The sequence below is a fragment of the Hydra vulgaris genome, chromosome 12, assembly GCF_038396675.1.
Source record: "Hydra vulgaris chromosome 12, alternate assembly HydraT2T_AEP".
NCBI lineage: Eukaryota > Metazoa > Cnidaria > Hydrozoa > Anthoathecata > Hydridae > Hydra > Hydra vulgaris.
In genome coordinates, this window is record NC_088931.1 from 36,705,853 (window position 1) to 36,727,500 (window position 21,648).

Genomic DNA, 21,648 nt, shown 5'->3' on the forward strand with positions numbered 1-21,648 from the left:
GAACTATAACAATTATGATTCAAAGATTGAATTCGAATTTTCCTCCATCAGCAAAATAACAGGCCTGTAGGCGTCTCGGGAATGCTTCGACGGTGGCGAGCAAGTAGGCAGGGTCCAGAGAATCCCAAGCTTTCAGTAGTGATTTTTTTAAACTTTCAATATTTTTATGCGGCTTTTGGCATGCCTTTCCTTCTTGGACGCTCCAGACTGAGAAATCCATCGGGTTAAGATCGGGGCTCGATGGCGGCCATTGAGAAAAGTTGATAAAATCAGGAAAAGTTGCCGCACAAAAATCCTGAACTGTCTTCTTTTTATGGGCTGGAGCTCCATCTTGCATGAACGTCCAAATACGATTTCCAAGTTCTTTTTGAGCCTAAGGAACAATTTCTTTCTTGAGCATATCCAAATAATTGTCACCGTTGACCTTTATACCTTGTGGAACAAATATGAGCGGTGTCTTAACATGAGCCGTTATCCCGGCGAATACCATAACTGAAGCAGGATGAGAACTGCGTGAAACCGAGACATTTGGTTGAGATTTTGCCCAAACTCGATCGTTCTGCTTATTAAGAATGCTTTCCACTGTAAAAATCTTTTCGTCAGTGAACAAGATGTTGCGATAATCAATTCCGTTGAAACGGTGCAGAAGTCCAAGAGAACGGTCTTTACGTTTGACTTTAGCTGCTTGAGAAAGAAGTTGCGACTTGTTCTTCTTGTATGGTTTGAGCTTAGGCTTCTTTTTGATTATCTTTGCCATTGAAGTTCGTTTTATCCCCATTTTCTTTGCGAGACCTCGAGCAGATTGATTGGGGTTCAAACGCAGGCGATCGCGTACCTTTTTCACATTGCTCGCAGTGATCACTGTTCGAGGTCTTCCGGATTTTGGATGATTAGAACTTGTTCCCAACTCGTCAAAGCGTTTAATTGTGTCGTAAATTGTCCGTCTTGGCGCATGTAAACGGTTCTGAATGTAGCTCGCTGAGTAGCCTTTTTTGTGAAACTCGATGATAGATTGACGATAAGGAGAAACGCGCACCATTCTAAAAAAACCAATTGAACATAGTTTACAAAGTATATAAAGTAAAGTATATAAAGTTTATGACATAATATTAACCAAAAACAACAAATAAATAAGAAAATACATAAGTGCTTTTATGCTTATATTTTCACAAGATGAAACCGTCTCGTGTGCGGATACTTTGTGGTCACCCTGTACAATGAACCCATCATTGAAGTCTTTTTCTTTGTGCTTTTGAGTTATCTGATGCGTAATTATTTAAACTTTGTATTATGCATCGGTTAACGTTATGAGAAATTATGTTAAAACACGTCAGTCTATATTCCAAGTTTGAAAAACTAGTCCAAATCAACCTTCATTGAAGTAAATGATTGCACTGTTTACACTATACTCATGAACCTAACCTACAAAGACATTTTTATTTTTTATCATATACTCTCACATTGTCCTTGCCTTATCACAATAAATACAGCTTTTCTACAACCACAACCATCACCACTCTTTGTTGGTGACCTATTTTTGCTATTTCAAAGGTTTTCCCATGTATTATTTTTTTTATCATTTTACTATAATCTTACAAAATTGTTAAATAATTTCAGGAAACACGTTTGAAAGCAGTAGAAAGTAAAAATTAATCACTAAGAAAGCCAGTCAGCTGTTTGCACTTTTTGACAACGCAACTTTTAACAATTAAATACAAAACAATTTGGATGTAAAACAACATTAGAAAAGAAAGAAACAAATATTTCAAGCTTCAAAGATTTTTAGGCTAATAGCAATAATTTTATTGCTGGACAGTAACACTACCTGTAAAATCGTATTTTATATAAAAGCAGTTTTACTGTATTTTTTTTTGCGCAGGGGTTAGCGCGTTTGCTTTAGACATTAGAGATCCCATAGTTCAACGCTACCTCTGGGCAAGTTTTATAACATCGGTAAGGAAGTAGGCGTAAATTTCCTTTCAAATGCTCTTCCGCGGTGCTATGTGATAAGACTGTAAGAACTTCTTGAGGTACCTAAAATAAAAATAAAAAATATACATATAACCGTTTTTAAAAAATTGAACGCAGAGTTGTTCATCAGTATGGTTCTTTATTTTAGTTCATAATATAAGTTTTTATTTCTAATTTCCTACAATAGGTAACCATTTTAGGCAAGATTTAATATCCTTACCAAAAATGTTTAGTCATATTTATTAACAATTTACAGATTTACCAATAAATAAAAATGGTACTAAAACTTTCGAATAATTTTAATTATAAAAAAAGTCATTGGAATACTCAACTAAAACACTAAAACGAAATAAAAGTATTTACTACTTTCAGGTGCTTAACACAAGATAAAGGGTGGTTGGCAATTTTACCCAGATCCAATAAACAGAGGAGGAAGGGTTGGAAACTTTTATTTTCATTAGTGAGTTAATACTTTTTATACTTTAGGCCCGGATTGCACTGAAAGGTTTTTTTTTAGTTTTAAGATTTGAGAGTACAAATTAATACGCAGGGTTGGGGTGGGATTTTAATAAACTTGGGGTAGGTAAAAAAAATTTCCGAAATCAAATAAACGTCCCCTCCAGACTATTAAGCACCTGAGAGTATTACTAATAGAATGTTATTCAAAAAACACTCAGCATGGTGTAATTTTTTCATTTAACATAAACATACTAAGTTTGGAATTTGCATAATGTCTAAAAGTATCATATCTGTAACATTAAAAAATCCTACCTACGCTATTGCTCGTATTGTTCTGCCTACGCTAGTGCTAGTACTTTTTTTTTTTCAATAATTATAATTTTCTTAATGCTACTTGGAAAAAGAGTATTATGAGTTTCTTTAAATTTCCTCTTTAAATTTTTTTCACTAGCTAATTACCTAGTTACGGAAATAAAAACTTTCAACGCTAAACATAAAATGTAGTTTTGTATTAAAAATTCTGCTGAAGACTTTTTAAAAATTGAATTTGCTAGTTCCGGAATAAAGTAATAAAGTAAAAAGATTTCCTGTTTAATTGAACACCCTTTATTTGACACTTATTCATTAATTAGATTTAATTATGCATCCTTATATAAATATGAGTCATCCGCGTAATTTACGTGGGTGTTTTGTATTTTATGTAGTAAATTTAGCGTAATAATAATTTTTTCAAGTTTTTACGTGACGTAAATTATTAACTTAACATAAACGTCACGTAAATTATTAAGTTAATAAAAACGTTTAATAAAAAACAATTAATCACTTTATCTAAGTCAATTAAAAAAGATTTACACTATGATGAAAACAAAAAAAACAAAAAAAAGAAATTACACTGACGAGCAACTCAATGCTACAATTGCACAAATAAAATCTGGCAACTTATCTTTATGTAAAACATGATTAATGTATAGCATTCCAAAGGCAACTTTATCGTTCAGGATAAAAAAATCTCTATTAGAACAGTCATCATTTTAAGTATTTTTACTGAATTAAAAAAAGCTAAAGTGCTGATTAAGTTAGCCGATAGGATTTTTGGCCAGACCCGCAGAAAGTACTTAAACTTATTTGTGTGTGGATAAGTTATAAACAACTTGTTGCTTGTTATCTATCTACGAATGGTAAACCATTCGTAGATAGATAACAAGCAACAAGTTAATTATAACTTATCCACACACAAATAATTATAACTTATCCACACACGTAAGAATCAATCAATCAGTCTCAAATAATAATTTTAATAAATCTGCAAACAAATGTTTATCTAATTTGAACAGCTATTCAAAAAATATGAATTGCTCTAGAAAGCGCGTTAAAAGAACGGTTACGATTCGATCATGTTATCACTAAAAAGCAAAAAAAGTACCACCGTTACACAGTGGACCAGCTATAGACAAAAGTCAAAACTTTGACATGATTCAATCTGTCTATAAATCATATACAATGTTCTATATATATATATATCTAATTAAAGTCCTGGAGTTATTTTATTATATTTATTGTTAAATAATTCTTAATCATCTTTCCGGAACAGCTTTATAATAATTTGGTGAAAAGTTAATATATATCTTTTAATTTTGTTTACCTTCGTACACAGTTCTGTTTAATTATTTTTGCATAACAACAGTATTGATTGCTATTTTTTTACAATTTAACATTTAAAAAGTAATACTTAGCTACAGTTATGGATACTAATATCATTTTAAGGTGTAATAAATGAATATTAGAATAGGTATAACACAAAAGTTTAATTTTGTTACTTAAATGTGCCAAATAAAATGTATCTTTTTTGGGGCGGGTTAGGGAAGCAAATAAATGGTCATAAACCGTTCTTTAACATGCAAGGAAGCCAACACATTTGGTTTTATGGACGTATTCGAGACTACAAAATGAGTACAATTTGGTTGCTATGTACCAAATTTTACATAGCATCAACTTATTTTCACATTAAGGGTATATAATCAGTTTTTTATTCGTGCTATGTACACTATATTAAATACTTGTATTAGAATGAGATTCACACTTCTTTCGGGAGTCATAATTTTAATTGGTTGCTATGGATACCTAATTTTTTAAACTATTTTTGCATAGCAACAGTATTGATTGCTATTTCATTACATTTTGACATTTAAAAGGTAATACTTAGCCACAGTTATAGATGCTAATGTCATTTTAAGCTGTAATAAATGAAAAATAGAATTGCCTTAACACAAAAGTTTTGATTTGTTATTTAAATGTGCCAAATTTAAAGTATTGTGGCTGAAATTTTAAAGATGTGGATGAACAGCTTGTTGAAAATCCGATTAAAATTTATTCAAAAATCCATTTATCTGTGTGTAACTAAAGAAAATACCTGGTTGTTAAGCAATATAGATATCCATAGCAACTAAATTTAAAAAGTGCCAAATCAAGTGAATATAGCACTTATGAAAAATCTGCAACTATCAAAATAGGCTGTTGCTATGTAAATTAGGTATCTATAAAACTAGATAACCATAGCAACCATTTGATAAATATCCCCCTCATAAGAACCTCACATTAATGCAAACCTCATATTAATGCTAGTTTTAATGTATATAACACACATAAAACATTATCAGCTACCAATAATAGGTTGTCGCTAAGCAAAATTAGATATCCATAGCAACCAAATATAAAAATATCACTTTCATAAGAAGCGCAGACCTCATATTAGTACTCGTGCCAAATTTAGTAAATGAAGACCTAATATTTAATTAGTTATTAATTTTGTCCATTAAAAGTGTGCCCACTGTGCAATAGCCGACCTGATAGAGAGTGTCTGAACTTACCCAAGATGCTACTCATCAAATAAGCTGAAGACCAAAAGAAATGTAAAAAATGAACAATAGTTTACATGCAAAAATTTATGACACATTTAGAAAAAGTTGTATTTTGGTTAAAGCATATATCGTTCATTTTAGAAAATGAATTTTTAATCTAAAAAAAGCATTTTTCTTGTGCAATCTTTTCACAGCTATGCAAAGCATTTTTAGAATTAATAAATGTCAATAGTTTTGTAAATAATTTTCACAATTATGAAAAATAATTTAATATGAATATATTAAGAAATTAAACTGCACAAATTTGTTTTTTTTAACTCAACTTATATCAACATAAAAAGTGTTCAAGGTCAGTATGTTTATTTAACAGTTTCTGCTCTTGATCATGGAGAGTTACGCGTTTTAAAAAACAAACTATAACATAAATGATTATAATTTTACATAACAGGTAACATAACGGATAAATACCCGTTATTTCAGATTTTAAACATAACGGTAAAATACGCATTATATAACGGTAGTTTTCCTTTCTTATAACGGCTAAATCGCGTTATGTAACCGTTATGCTTTAGGCAATTTCGCTATGACAAAACATAACGTTAAAACCGCGATGTCATTTTCATACATATCAATTATTAAACATAACAGCAATTAACCGTTATGTGCGAGGAAAACTCCCGTTATGTTTTTTAAAAATATAATGGATTTTTTATTTACTGTGTATCTTTCTTTTGGTATTTTTCTGTTTTTTTTTTAGTTTTTGTTTTGTTATTTAGGTTATGAACTTCCTGGTTAAATGCGGAAGTGCATTTAACCAGGAAGTTCACGCCTCCTTCCTTACCGTGACGCGAAAATATGCCCCAAGCTCGTTTTGAACCTGGATTTCCTGCTTATATAGCAAGCGCTCTAACCACTGCGCCACGGCCGGTCTTTTTCTATCATATAAAGCTTCATATTTTTTATTTTTTTTTAACTTGCTAAGCGGTATGCTGGTTTCAATATATCTCGGGTTTTGGGAATGATTTTTTTGCTCTAATATGAAAACAATTTTTTTAAACAGGACATTATACAGGCATTTCAACTATTATAATTTACAAGATGTTTCTTACCATTAGTTTTGCTTTTATTGTATAAGCGTCACTTCTCAGTTTATACGCAGCTAAATCTTATTTTAAAACTATTGATGCCAACGTGTTAACGAATTGTCTGAATGAATTACTGATACCAAGCTAAACCGGCTTTTCTTTGATTTCAGTTATAATTTTTAAGATACCCTGAATATATAATGGAGTAAATTCTAAATCATTTTTTCTGTTTGACTTTTGATGTAATTTTGATCAACCATTTTGAAATTTTTAGATTTATACCACGATTGAATTCATTAAGAAAATAAATTTGAAAAATATATAAAATTTGATATAAATATACGTTGTATATAATATCATAGTTTAATTTTTCTTTATATACTTGATGGTCTTTAATCATTCAAACGTTCTGTAACTTTTTGAATTTACTTTATCTAAATCTGAAAATCTGTGATATATTTATTTATTAAGATTCATCTTAACCCTTGAGTGACGAGTGACCCGCATGACGGTTCCCGCACCTTGAGTGACGAGTGACCCGCATGACGGCTCATAAACAGTTTTAAATATTTCAAAACATCTATAGCAATTAAGGAAAAATTTAAATTATCTTTGAAATGTGAATAATTTCCTAAGTTAATGTTTCACTGTTACTTAACTGTTTGTTAATTGCATTTATAGACCGCTCAAAAATCAGTTTTAAAAAATGACTAAAAACAGATTGAATTATACTGATATAATTACGATCCTTGATATTTTTTTCAATGATAGTAATGGAGATTTTTTTGTTTGATCACCACTATAAACGCCTCATTTATTAATATCAAAAATAATATGTTTATGTATTTCTTCTGTATTTGTTTACAGTTACATAAAGAAACTATATATTTTTGTTAATTCTAGTATTTCTATATTCAATTTTTTCTGACAAGATGACATAGCACGAATAATATTAGATAACAAGATACTTTACGGCTCTAATATTTTGTTATGTTGATTTGAAACGTAATCAGTTATCAGTTTTCTATTTTTCTCACTCTACAGAAGACTTTTAGCTACATTGTCTGTTTTAGTCCTTAATCAAAAAAATCTGCAAAATCCCCCTTGATTTCTATTCTTTTGCTAATTAAATTCCAAGATATTCCTCCTTTCTACTTTAAGAAAATTAGGCTTGCTCTTTGCTTATGACGCACATAATTATTTTATTAGTTAAAGTACCATCTTCTTGAAGTCCAAAAATATCTTTCCCACAGCTTCATAATTTCTATTGATAATGAATCTCTATTTAACTGTACATATATTTTCATATTTTTCCTTAGATAAACTACAAAGATCACAGTAAACATCTCCTAGGATTATATGTTCATCTGATACTAGGATTTTCCTAATAACAAGATGAACATCTAGTTGCTAAGAAATCACAAATCTTCTAAACATCAACATTCCTAATCTCAGCAAATTTACTTACACTTTTCTAGAGTTCTTATTTCTTTAAATTTTTACAATCGATAGATTTGATACCGTTTTATTCTCTGGCTCTATATACAATTTTTTTAATTTGTAGTCATCATCTTGATTTAATTATTTTCATCAAATGATAGCAAAAGTTACATAGGTAAAGGTTAACATAAAAGTGTTCAATATTAGGATCTACATAATGTAATTTTATCTCAACAAGCATGTTGGGATATTTGAAGGTGTTATGGGCAGTAAAAATAGAATGATTTTAATGTTTTAAAAGTTTCGCTCTGTTCATCTTATAAACGTTCTAAAGTTAAGAATTTAGATCATTTATAGTTTAACATTTAAATTATATATACTTAGAATTCTCATTTCAATAAAAAATGTTTCGAGTGGGAGAAGCGATCCGCAATATTGATAATATTGCATTTGCACGTTGATTGCTCGTAGGTTGCATTTTTCTGACGGCGATAAAGAAATTAGCATCATTAAAAACTTACTATTTATTGTACCTCCAAAGACAACAACAGCATAATTTAAATAACTATGTATAAATAAATAAAAAAAATAGTTTAAAATTTTCTTAACGAGGGAAATCGTGCTTTATATAAAGTTCCTATGTTTTTAGAAGTTTTAGTGCTTTCATAATTAATATGATGATTCAGTTAATGTTTTCATCAAGATAAACATCTAAAAATTTTGTAACGGGATCTCTTTTAATTTTAACTTTATCAATAAGTTTTGAGGTAATTTTGAGGTTAAAAACTAGTGAGCAAATACAGTTAAGTTACTAGGACATTTTGTTGTGAAATATAAAAAGAAAAGAAAAAAATTTGAGGTCAAATAGTTGTTATAAGACATAAAATGTTATTTTTATTTTAAGGTTGCTGCACTATAGTTGTGAAGCAATACACATTAAAATTTACAGGTACATAAGATCAGTTTTTAATAAGAGAACCAGAAGAGATTCAAGTAAGTTGTGTTCATCAATGAATTTAAAAACATCCAACATCGACCAGTCTTTGACCTTTTTGGTATTTCTGTTAAAAGTTTTTGAAAACTTATTATAAAAGTAGTCAATATTATAATGAACATAAGTAGCTTTTTATCACTAAACTGAGACTTTTAAATTACACAGCCTCAAACATGGTTTCTTGATGGCTCTCTACCTATCTATCCATCGATGGATCTAATATATCGATGGATCTAATATATCGATGGATCTAATATATCGATGGATATCTAATATATCGATGGATATCTAATATATCGATGGATATCTAATACGGATATAAGAGCTTTAAGAGTAGCTTTTCAATTACACGTTTTGCTATGCGACTCCACTCTATGCGTCTCTAGCTTCATTGCCACCTAATCATGAGTTAAACCCTTTAACTCATGACACGTTATAAAAGTAAACAAACATCAATTAAAAATAGTTTTTTTGCTATTTTCATTTCTGCGGATTCCAGATATAGTAACAGCAAATAGTGCAGCAAATTATTGATTCAAGTCCATCAATGTGAATGTATAAGAAAGTCAAAACTGAGACCAGCAGTAAAAAAAAAAAAAAAAAAAAAAAATTAGACCTAGAGACTTTTTTTTACTTTAACTTTTTTATCTGGTAAATTTTTATATTTCTAACAGTCTTAAACATTAAGTGTGCGCTATCGAGCACGAGCCTAAAATGTTTAGTAATTTTATATCCACTATTAAGCAGTTTTTTTACATGGTTTGACTGGTCACTTATAAATTCATTCTCAGTATTTTGTGCAAGATACTGATGCTTTAATTTTATATGTGTTCCACTTTAATCTCATAAGCTTTTATCACTGGATTATATTTAGAAAGCATTTAAGCTATCTTATAACATTCTCTTTATTCAAGAAAGACTAATTTTTTTTGTGACCAGAAAATGCAAGATTCTGCTTGATAGGCGCAACAGTGCAACTTCAAGTAAACTGTGCAAAATTTTCAAAAAAAATTTTTTAAAGTTATGTTATTAAATGAGAGATGATTGCTTATGAGTTGAGTAGAAAAATAAAAATATCTTAAATGTTATTTTTTTCTACTCAACTCATAAATTTATCTAAGCGCTGGGCTAATATTCTAAACTACTAATATTCTCGTTTTTTTTTCAGACTCAAACTTGTAAAGCCGCGGCGCAAAGGTTAGAGATCTGGCTTAAAACTAAGAGTTTCGTTGTTCAACGTTGGCTCTAGCCCCAATAAGTGACATTGGTTAGGAATGATGCGTGAACTTTCTAGTTAAATGATTTTCCACCATGCTCTGTGATAAGACCGTAGGACTTCTGGGAGCACTCTATTAACCATAATAAAAATACAAAAAAACAAAAAAAAGTTGCTTACTTCTATTCCTTGTTATTTTGTATCAATATACAGTTGAAATACTTCTGTTATTTTTAAAGATACATTGTAACACCAAAAGAACAATCTTTGTCAATTGAAAATTGAGGTATATTGTTGTTTATAAACCCTAAATACCATCTTATCTCGTAACTGTTGTGTCATCTAAAGCATGGATTCAGATATTGTTTTTTGGTTTCCTTTTTTTTTTTTTGTTAAAATCCACTATACCATTTTGAATAATGCAATTCACGCAGCATTATAGAACATACTCGAACCATAAAAAAGTAATTTATTAAATAATTTAATTGCAATGTGAAAAATTTTTGAAATTAGGTTTGCGAGTTGTTTTTTTTTTAATGAGTTCTTGAAGTTCCAAAGTTTATGACGGAGTCCTAATCACGGCAACCTGTTTTCTGGTATTTAACAGTAGTTAGTGGAAGTGGAGCTTTGACTTTTTGGAGTTTTTATTCTGTTCTGCTAACTAAAAAATAATAACTCTTTACAGTTTTATTTTTTTTAAATGCTTTCTGTTTTTATTTCTTGACTTGTAATGTACGTAGTAGCTAAAAAAAAAAGTTAAAGAGCATAGAAGTTGTGTATTCCGCCGGGATATTCTTGTATTCTGTCGAGATGTTTTATTTTTATGCTTTATGTTTCATGCTACCTCAGAACATATTTGTCAATTTCTGGCTTAAATTATAAAATTGAAGTCTTTAACTTAAAGATAAATCTAAAGTTTAATAGTTTTTATCAAAATCTTTGATTTTATCTAAAGTTACTTCAAATTATTTAGGTATTTTATCTAAATACATTTTTTTAAGTTTTTAAAATAACTTTTTTTAATCTTGTTTCTGTTCTGTGCTATACTTCTATGCAGAGGGGATACAGATCATCTAGTTTTATGATTTGGTGTATCGAGACCATTTAAGAGAGAATGAGTGTGACAGTGTTGATTTGGTTGATCCAAACTATTTAGTAAGGTAGCGGAGGGGGGAGAAGGAGGTGATTTTCAGGGTTTTTTAGTTAATGTTTTTAGAATCTTAGTCTTTCACTTTTAATCTATGTAACTATAAAATTACGTTATATCCATATACTATCAGTCCATCATTTTTTTTTGGCACTTTTTTTAAAAATTACTTCCGTTTTACAAACAACTGTTCAGTTGTATATATAAATTTACACACAAAAAAATAATTTTCAAAATATTAAGGTGGGGAGGGGAAGGGGCAATTATCCCCATTGCCCCTCTTATGGATCTGTCATTGCTTCTATGTAGGCGAGAAAAATGTTAACTACAGTAATAAAATTATTACTACAATAAAAAAAGTTTGTTAATATTAGTGAAACTAAAAAAAAATGTCGGATACTCAAGCTATGTAAAGCCTCAACTCAAATTATGTCAGCCAGGTACTCAAAAACGAGCAATAAAATGCTTGTTTTGAAAATATTAATTTTACTTTGTAAAAATTTTTATTAAAAAGTTAGCGAAAATGTATCTGAAACTGTTTTTGCAAATTATGTAGAAAACATGGGTTTTTAACAAAAAAATATATAGGGGAGACCGGGGCTAGTTGGCCGCAGCGGTAAGTTGACAAACTGCATTTTTTTCTTCAAAGACTTTCATCAGAAAGTGACAAAAATTACACAGAACCTTCCTAATTGACCATTTCATCATTCATTATAGGACTCGCGCATGCGAATGGGAGATATTAAGACATGCGGTTTTTGGACAAAAACGTAACTTTTGGATCATCGCTTCCTTTTTACTTTACAAAGAAAATAGTTGGTTGTATGAAAAAAAAATTATTGTAAAAGTTCCAGTCACAATTGGTTTACTATATCCAGTCAGACTTTTTATTGAAAAAAATTTATAGACTGTTTATTGAAAAAAGGCTTTCGGGTTAAGTTGGCAAAATTTTCACGGGGTAAGTTGGCTCATAGCATTTACTATGGAAAAAAAAATATTTTTATAAAACTAATTTTTTTTTTTTTAATTAACAATGTTGAAAAAATTTATACTTACAAAAAAATTAAAAAATTTTTTTTTTTTTTTTTTTTTTCACAGATAAAAAGTGGGCTACTGTTTTGGCTGTTATACGGACTAACATTTGGTGCCAGGTAAAAGTAATATTACATTTTGGGATAAAATTATTGCCAAAATTAATAGTAAATAAATTTCTATTAATTTTGCTCTAGTACATTAATAATCATTTTTATAGTTTGCGCTAACATACTCCGTGGTGGGGTAAGTTGGCGCAATTTTTTTTTTTTTGAGGGTCCGAAAAGGCCCCAAGAACTGTTAGGGCTATAGAGCTCATTGAATAAAAACCGAGTTAACTAGCCCCGGTCTTCCCTACACTTTTTATAATTTTAATTTTGAATGACAATCAACAGTTTTTTTAAAACCAGCATATAGTTCTGCATCTTTTGAGTCCCAGATTGACATTTCTGAAAAAAATAAAGTTTCACTAATATTTGGAGAAATATTAGTGAAATAAGAGCTCCTTTAAATACAAAAATATTGTTACCATTCGCAAATCAGGATTGATTCTTTTCAAACTTTTTTTTTTTGCTTTAAAAATTGCTCCACCCTACAGACCAAGCTGCTGAACATTAGAGCAAAAAACAGATTTTGATCACAAAATATCTGCCGGACATCAAGCTGCATTAAATTGTGTTTTCAGAATTTTAATAGTAGTCTCTTGAAAAAATTATTTTAACGCAAGAGAAAATTGTAACAGCAAACGCTTTTCATATAATTAATTAAAACGCTTTTCATATAAATAATTTTGAAATAGAAATTGATCTATAAAAAATGAAAAGAGTTAAAATAGGTTGCATTCTTCATTCTACAAATGCAATATTTTCGATTATATAATTACGAAATGAGGAAATAACCTAAAACAGTCTTTAGAGCTGCGTAGAAAGCAGCGGAATAAATTCACTATTTTTTTTGGATTTTTGAATAAAAGAGTATTTAATGCTTTACTTGAATAATTTATTCTTGTTAGATGACAGAAGAATACTTGAAAAATTATTTAGTTTTTGTAACATGTGATGGCGCAAAAAGTCTTGTTAGAGTGCAACGGTGGCTTGTAGAAATTACGTAGAAAAAAATTTCCTTTAATTGTAGTTCAGAATTATACTAACCAAAGCCTGGAATTATTAGTAGATAATACTCTTAAAGAGATTTCAAAACTATGATGCGCTTGTGAAGCATTTTCAAGAAGCAATCGTTAGTTGTATATGGAACAAAAAATTATAAATGCAAACGTGAAGGTTTAAGATGAAAAAAAATTAAATCAACAGAACGATATAGATCTAATATTTAAATGTGATGTTCTCCAACAACTACTGGAGTTGATTTTGTACCGTCAGAAGCGCAACATAAAACTGTTCAAAAAATGAAAATACTTGTTCAAGTATTTAAAAAAAAATGTTGGTCTCTATTATAAATGAATCGGTGAATGTTAAAAGGGCGGAAGTCCAACAATGTAAACTTTCGGGAAACTAAAAAAAACAGCACTACTTCCTCAGTAAATTTTTGTTAACGGTTTAGCAATTTTTTTTTTGAAGGGGATAATGTTTTTTATCGTAAAAGCAAACATATATTTTTTTATACTTATTTTTAAAGAACCTATTAACCAATTAACACTGTGGACTTCAGCCCTTTAAACATTCAACAAATAATTACTACTTAATTTATTATGATTTTAATTTTGGGCTATAGAAAATAATGTCACAAACTGCAATAAATCTTCACAAAATGTATATTTATGAATTGTTTATACATTTTAACAAAAATTATAAAGAAAAAAAGGTCAATTACATAAATTATATCAGCTATGTCTAATCATTTTCCCCCAACATCTTTTGCTTCTCCATCGTTGCTTTCTGTTGTAGGCCATTGCAGTAGTCAATATGATCATGTGGGATATACTTAATACACTTTCTTGAATCATTCAATTTAGCAGATTTTATTGGAACCTTTCCGTTTGGGTAAAGAAGTCATTCTGGCAGGTTCACTTTGTTTTGACTATTTTTTCTCATCATAAAAGTATGTTTGACAATACCATTGATAATTTCACTGGCTTTGCATTGACCTATGTTGTCACAATTGTATTGAAAATTGTGAAACTAATTGTGTTATTGCAAACTGAGTTTGTTGGTTTGTGGGTTTACCCATTGTTTCGATTGAGGTAACGTTTCTTTTATATTGAACTGGCCACCAACATTTTAACATTGTAAATTAGAGATGAACTCTCCACTTCAGCCACTAAAAACTTTCTTTGATTACTATATTTTAATATAATTTTTTTGTTTCTTGAACGATGTACACTCTGTTATGCCTTCTTAACTCTCTTTTTATAATCGAAGAGTCACGGTCACAGGGCAAAAAGCTGTGCCCTCTGATTGAATGACCATTTTAATCCACTCACTTACTTCACAGTCAGTGAACGCCATAAAATGTTTGAAAAGTCATGGTTTATATTTTGCCCCTCACAATTATCGGCATAAAAGTTGAGTTCATCATACTTTTAAGGACAGGTAGACTGGTAGTGCAAACGAAAGTAGCAAGTTTCATTAGGAGACTTTCTAGTCTGCCCTTGTAATGAAGGTAGAGTGTTGCAAGATTTCTCTTCGCATTATCAATAGAAAATACATTAACCATCAACTGCCTTAGGTAAAATAACTCTTGCACAGATATTTTGAGCAGTGAAATGTTTTGCATATAATCTTCGGTTAGGGACAGAAGATTTAGATTTTTTTCTTTCCTAGCGTCCTGTACATCTTGTTTTATGACTTGGTAAAATTTGCGCGTCTGTTATGTACTGCTAACACAGTTACTGTAACTTGAATGTACTCTTCTCAAATCTTTAACTGCTTTTCTATCCATTTTAAAACTCCTTACTCTTCAAACATTTTTTTCTGACGCAAAAAATATTGATAAAAATGCCACAACACATAACTGCACTTGTTCATTTCCGATCAAAACATGATACTTAAATTCCTTTTTGTTTCCGCCGTTACTTTTTTTTTCATACGGTATCTTCATTGGCATCACAAATTTCCCCTTGAACCAGGCCTCTTCCTCACAATATCCGTAACATCAACCAAGCCGCGTAAAAACAAACAGTGCTCATCTTTTGTATTGGACTTGCTGCAGAAGTTTATAAATGCATCATCGAGGTTGTCTTTGCAAATAGATTCAAAACCTTGAACAACTGGGAAAAAAAGCACTATGTTGTAGTTTTACTTTATAAAAAAAGTTATAGGTAGTCTAGTCTAGGAAACAAAATAGAGTTTAAGTTAAAATACGATAAGTGATTGTAGACTACCCTAAAAATGTCATTCTATTGTCTTTGGCCTACAAATATTTACAACCTAAACAAGCAATCAACAACCTAGGTCTATAAGCCAACTATAAAATACAGAGCCTAAAAAATTTTAAACAAACTAATACAATTTGGCTTAGGACTATTATTAAATTAAGAATTATTGTGTATTACTTTTTACCTGCATGGATCTCCGATAGACTTTGCATCAACTTTTTGTCCTCTATGGTTTTCATATGCTACGCCAGTAAGCTTAGATTTCTTAATCTTGTTTCTTTTATAATCATCTGGGTTTCTTATCTTTTTTTTATAACTTGTATGATCAGACTAACTACTACTATCATTTTTTAGGTGATTTGATAACCGTCATTTTTAATAATAAAACAGGTTGCAAAAATGATCCGGCTATTGGTCAAAATGTTTTTTATATATCAGATATATAGCAGTCAATATAGCAGTTGAGAAAGGTTGCTTGCTAACAAAGACGATGTATTAACTTAGTTAACTTGTATGTTAGACCAAGAATATTGGCCAACAAACATTAACGTTCAAAAAATTAATAATAAATAAAATAAAAAGGCAAAATTTTTATAGTAAGGCCCTAGTTTCCTGAACTCTGGCCTTAAAATTTATGAGTTTATGACCAAGTTGAAAAAAAGTTTAAATTGAAAAATTTAATGTAAATATAATGGAATAAAAAAAAAAAATTAAATTAAAATTTAATTTAAATAGTGCTGACTCACTGATCAAAATATACTATCGAACCAGAGCATAGTTTTTGATCATTTTTTTAAATTTTTGATCATTTTCAATTTTTTTAAAAAGTTTTTAATGTTGAAAAAAGCAGAGCTGTTTGGGTAATCCTCTTAATAAATTTTATAAGATTAAATTAAAAAATATTAATTTAAATATAATGGAATAAAACCAAAAAATAAATTGAATTAAAATTTAATTTTAATAATGATGGACCACAAATCAACAAATATTGTCGAACCAGACCATTAAAAACTTTATAAGAAAATTTTAATTAGTGTTGTTTGTGTTTGTTTAGACTTCGGCTAAATCGACTTAAATTCGACTGGTCAAAAGTCTTTGAAAAGGAACTTTGAAAAATCGAATAGTCGATTTTATCAACTATGGACTTCCTACTTATTGACTAAAAATCGATTTAGTCGAATAAAAATCTCCAAAATCTATATGTTATCTATACAATCGCATTGTAAATATGATTGTAATGACTTTTTTATATAAAGCAAGTATTTAAAACGGTCTCTAAATAATTGGGATCTGGGAATAGATTTTCCAGTTGTCGGAACAGTCCTCATCTTATATTGTTTTGCTCCATTATTATTTAAATGATATTTTTTTAAAAATAGAAAGCAAATATAAATTACTTTATTATTTTTATTATTATTTATCTAAAAAACTACTATTAATTACTATTTATTGAAAAAATAAATTATTCCCGTACTTCGATTTAATCGACTTTTAATTGACTTGGTCGATTTAGATATAGAGGACTTATTTTATAAATAGACGATTGCGCCCCTCCACTTCGAAACCTGTGAAGTCGGCCATGATTTAGTCGACAGTCGAATTATCTAATAGTTGTAACAACATGCTCTTAGAACCAGACCAAATAAATCAACTATGAACGGCAACCGGAAATATTTTCTAAATATTGTTTTAATTCAGCACTTTAGAGCTATTTTAGTGAAAATTCCTTAAATTTCCTTAAATTTTTCCTTTTTTTAAAATTAAAATTTTAGAATTAAAAGTAGATAAACTATAGAAAAGTAAAGTATTACGACAAATTTTTTTTTTATAAAAATGAAATATTTCTAGTTAAAATGAATTATGAAAATTTGCACAAAAAAAAAATTGTCTTCAATATTTACGCAATTTATACATGGTTAACAAGATGTTTAGGAATTTTATATGTTGTTTGTTATATACTTTAAGAAAATTATTGTATGATGGAAAATACAGATGATAATAGCAAGTTTAATGTAGATTTAAACAAAAAACGTTCAGATTATCTGTCATGGGAAGACTATTTCATGGCGATTGCATTTCTTTCAGCTCAACGAAGCAAAGATCCAGTGACACAAGTTGGGGCTTGCATTGTTAACAATGAAAATAAAATTGTTGGGATTGGATATAACGGTATGCCAATTGGTTGCAGTGATGAGGTCTTACCATGGTCAAGAATTGGAGAAAGTTTTATGGAAACAAAATATGCTTATGGTACTTATCTTACAATGATATTTCTTTATTTTAACCAAAAGAGTTGTTAGTAATTAACTTATTGTTTATTAATAAAATATGTTGTGTAAAAATAACACATTTCTTTACTTTTTTTCTGTTAGTATGCCATGCTGAACTTAATGCAGTTTTGAACAAAAACTCTGCTGATGTACAAGATTGTATTATCTATACAACACTTTTTCCATGCAATGAGTGTGCTAAAATTATTCTACAGTCTAGAATTAAGGAAATAGTTTACTATTCCAATAAATACAAAGATCGTCCTGAGACTCAAGCAGCCGAGAAAATGTTTGATCTTGCTGGTATCAAGCATAGGTATATGTTTTTATATTTCTGGTATCAGACTGATGATAATAACTATAAACTTTAAAACTACATAAACATTTGAAGTTTTTCTGATTTTTTAATTTAATTTTTGTATTATTCTAAACATCTAATAGATATTTTTTAACAAATTAACAAGAAATTAATTATTTATAAGATTAAATTAAATTCTTATTTTAACAAAAAGAAAATGTTTTTGTGCTATTATGGCTATGAGACCTATGAAACTAATAAGCATAAAACCTAAAATGTAATAAATGAGATTAAGAGTTTTATATTTCAGTTACACAGAAATTTTAGGAGGATATACTGAAACTTAACCAAAATAGCTTGTAAGGAAGATATCTTTTCTTTTAGATTTGTACTTTATATTATTTGCTTAAAGTGCTTAAGCACATCATTTAAATATAGTAAAAATTGCATGGGTGGTTAGGTTGAAAAACAAAAGAGCCTGAGGAATATAGCATTTAACAAGCATTGAGTGTGCTAGTGAGCTCTAAGTTTCGCCTTGTCTAACAATGGCTGATGAAGATGGAAAAGTTTACCAACTTGATTATTTCAGTATTCAGGGTGCATGGCCTAATAAGTAAACTTTTGATCTATCTTCAAATCAGCTCTTTAAAATTTGAAAAAATGGGGTAATAAAAAGTTGTATTGCAGTGCATAAGACAATTAGGAGATAAAATTATTGAGCGATTTAAGGAACTGTTATCTGAAGTATCTTAAATTGGACTCTTGATTTTAATGTATTAAAGAAGAGAAGTTATACAATAAAGATTATCCTTCAAAATGAATATAGTATATTAGCAATTAAATTAAACTAAATGTTTAAGCAGCTGTAAAATGACCAGCTTTCTTAGGTAAAAAAAAAGAAGTGAATGAGAATAAAAGTGTTCTAAAAAAAAAGAAGAAAAAAAGAACAAAAACTGAACACTGCCTCTAACGTCAAAAATGTCCAGCTGAAATTGAGGATAATAAATAAATGAATTAAATAGGGGGCACATGTCTCCTTATATTTTATATTTTGATAATGAGAGTTAAATAGCTTATGAAAATTTGACCTAAAAATTTTAGTTAGATCTTAGTTTGACCTAAAAGTTTTAGTTAGATCTTAGTTTGATCCAAAAGTTTTAGTATCCAACTGGTTATAGGTTCTTGAGATATTCAAGTTTCAATTTTGCTGATTTTTAGCAGCATGATTTTTCGTCATTAAATAATAAAATTTAACTAACAAAAAATTTTTTTCAACAATCATTTATCAGGTCTTGTTAAGAAGCATTACTATGTATGCATTTATGTACAAAATAGCAATTTCACCTACCCGTTCAACAATTCTTTAAAGGAATGTAAAATGGTTTTGCAATATTTTTTAAAGAAATAAATGTTTTCTTATTTTTTTGCAAATTAATTCATTACATAAATGTATTTAAATATGTTAATGAAGTTAAAACTTTTTGTTTCTTATTAATTAATGTTGTATTAAGATCTTATGACATAAGTTTTATTTATGAACATAAATTATGTTTACTAATAACTTGTTTGTAACTAATAAAGTGTATCTATAAATTGTTATAAGCTTGACTAATAATTGTACATTGATAACTTAAAAAAAAAAAACCACATTGATAAAGCAAGCAAAACATTATTATGCTATGTATAAAATTAAAACTAAACTTAAAAAAAACTACATTGATAAAGCAAACAAAAGATTATTATGCTATGTATAAAATTGTTTCAAGAAAAAAATGATAGGGAATTATAATCTTTTTCAATTACCGAAATTAGGTTTTATTAGTAATTATTTGTTTATTGTTTAAATGATTTTATGAACAAAAAAAGAAAAAAGTCTGCTTATGATGGCATTAGCAGCACAGTAAAAAGAAAGAAAAAAAAGCATGTCACTGTCTTTTGCAAAGGACAGTGTCAGTGACTGATATGTAGATAATATGTTTGAGTTTTTTAAAGCAATATAAAAAATCTTCAATTTATAATGGTAATGAAACGAAACCAAACACAGTTTGATTTCAATAAAGATTTACTATGGGAGGAACCTTGAACCTTATATTATTAAACAAATGTATAATTTATTTTAAAAGGATAAGTCAACAAATTAATTTTTATACATTTAACCTCATGCAGATATCAAATGAGATGGTTGTGCAACAGGTTGTTTATAAGTATATGGTTTTAAGAAGAAAAATGAATAAGAAGAAGTCTAATGAAATTCAATTTATGCATTCACATAGTCCCAGTCCAAATTTTTTGGATTACACACAATGTGTTAAGTGGTATCAAATTATGTTTTATGTTTTGTTGATCTGTCATGTAAAAAATGGTTGTGTATGTAAAATTTCCGAAATTGAATCAGTAATTTAAATACAATAGTCAATATTTATATGGAAAGATTTCTATATCAGTTATTTTTATTTTATAAACTTTTTTTAAAATATATGTATGTTTGTGTGTGTATAAAATATGTGTTTTTTTAAAATATATGTTTGTGTGTATATAAATGTATTTTTTAAATATTTTTATTTTATATACTATTTTAAAAATATATGTATGTATGTGTGTAACATGATTATCTAGTATAACAAAGAGATTAAAAGGTATGAACTACAAAAAAAAATTCTTTCAGCAACTGATCTTTAAGAGAGAGTACTAAATAATAAATAATTTTTTTTCAGGGGGTTGATTAAAAAATGATCTATCCCTCCTGATTTTGAGTCCACCACAAAATTAATAGCCTTAATATATAAATTTATTTTTGACCTCAAAAAAAAAACAGTTTCAAGTTAAGATTTTCTAATTCTAAAGTTAATAATAAATTTTTTATACAATAAATGCCTACTTAACATTTAAATGAGCTTTAAAATTGTTTTAAGCTTATTTAAGTAATTATAGTTTTATACATACATAAAAAAAAATTATACTTTTTATGTATGTATATTTTATGTTGTTAAAAGTATTTAATTTACATCTAATTATAATTCACAAAAATAATTTGATAAAATTTAATTCAATAATATAACAATTTGAAATTAAAAATAAATTGATATTTGAATCCATCATTTAAAATACATTATCAAAACCCAAAATATAGGCTGACATTTGCCCACTGATCAGTAATGGATTACCTATTAGGCAAGCTAAAAATTTGCCAAATTAAATAGAGACCAATAATTTTAAGGGGTATGCAAGAGATAACTAAGATTAATTTAAATAAGTTTAAAGTCTTATTATATATTCTTTGGTAAGTTTGTAGCTTGTAATTTATTTTGCATGTTGTGCTTATTTTTCTTTCATTTTTTATTTAGGCAACATCAACCAAAGCAGAAGCAAATTGTTATTGATTTTGATCAAATAAACACGTTTAAACCTACTCCTACTGGAATGAAGTTAACTGATAACTTAAGTAAAATATCAAGCGATAAGAACTAAAGTTTACGTTTTATGTGAATGGAACTGTGCAGGTTGTTACTAAGTGGTGGGGTGGATAAGTTGTGAGGTTATAGAA

General features: G+C 28.6%; 2 protein-coding genes across 2 annotated transcripts in view; one reads left to right on the forward strand and one right to left on the reverse strand.

Annotated features, from left to right (window-relative positions):
- Positions 1-266: 266 nt before the first annotated feature.
- Positions 267-4,526, reverse strand: LOC136088093 (uncharacterized). Its single transcript, XM_065811750.1, has 4 exons — positions 4,488-4,526; positions 1,930-2,034; positions 1,143-1,261; positions 267-1,040 (listed from the first exon to the last, which is right to left on the reverse strand). The coding sequence occupies exons 1-4, from the start codon at positions 4,524-4,526 to the stop codon at positions 374-376; spliced, it is 930 nt and encodes a 309-aa protein (XP_065667822.1). The 3' UTR covers positions 267-373.
- Positions 4,527-17,215: 12,689 nt separating this feature from the next.
- Positions 17,216-21,648, forward strand: part of LOC100197850 (deoxycytidylate deaminase) — a 4,850-nt gene continuing 417 nt past the window's right edge. Inside the window, exons 1-3 of the mRNA XM_065813120.1 lie at positions 17,216-17,786; positions 17,909-18,122; positions 21,449-21,648. The exon at positions 21,449-21,648 is cut by the window's right edge and continues 417 nt beyond it. Of these exons, the coding sequence (XP_065669192.1) occupies positions 17,513-17,786; positions 17,909-18,122; positions 21,449-21,572 (612 nt within the window). The 5' untranslated portion in view covers positions 17,216-17,512 and the 3' untranslated portion in view covers positions 21,573-21,648. The remainder of the gene's footprint in view (positions 17,787-17,908; positions 18,123-21,448) is intronic.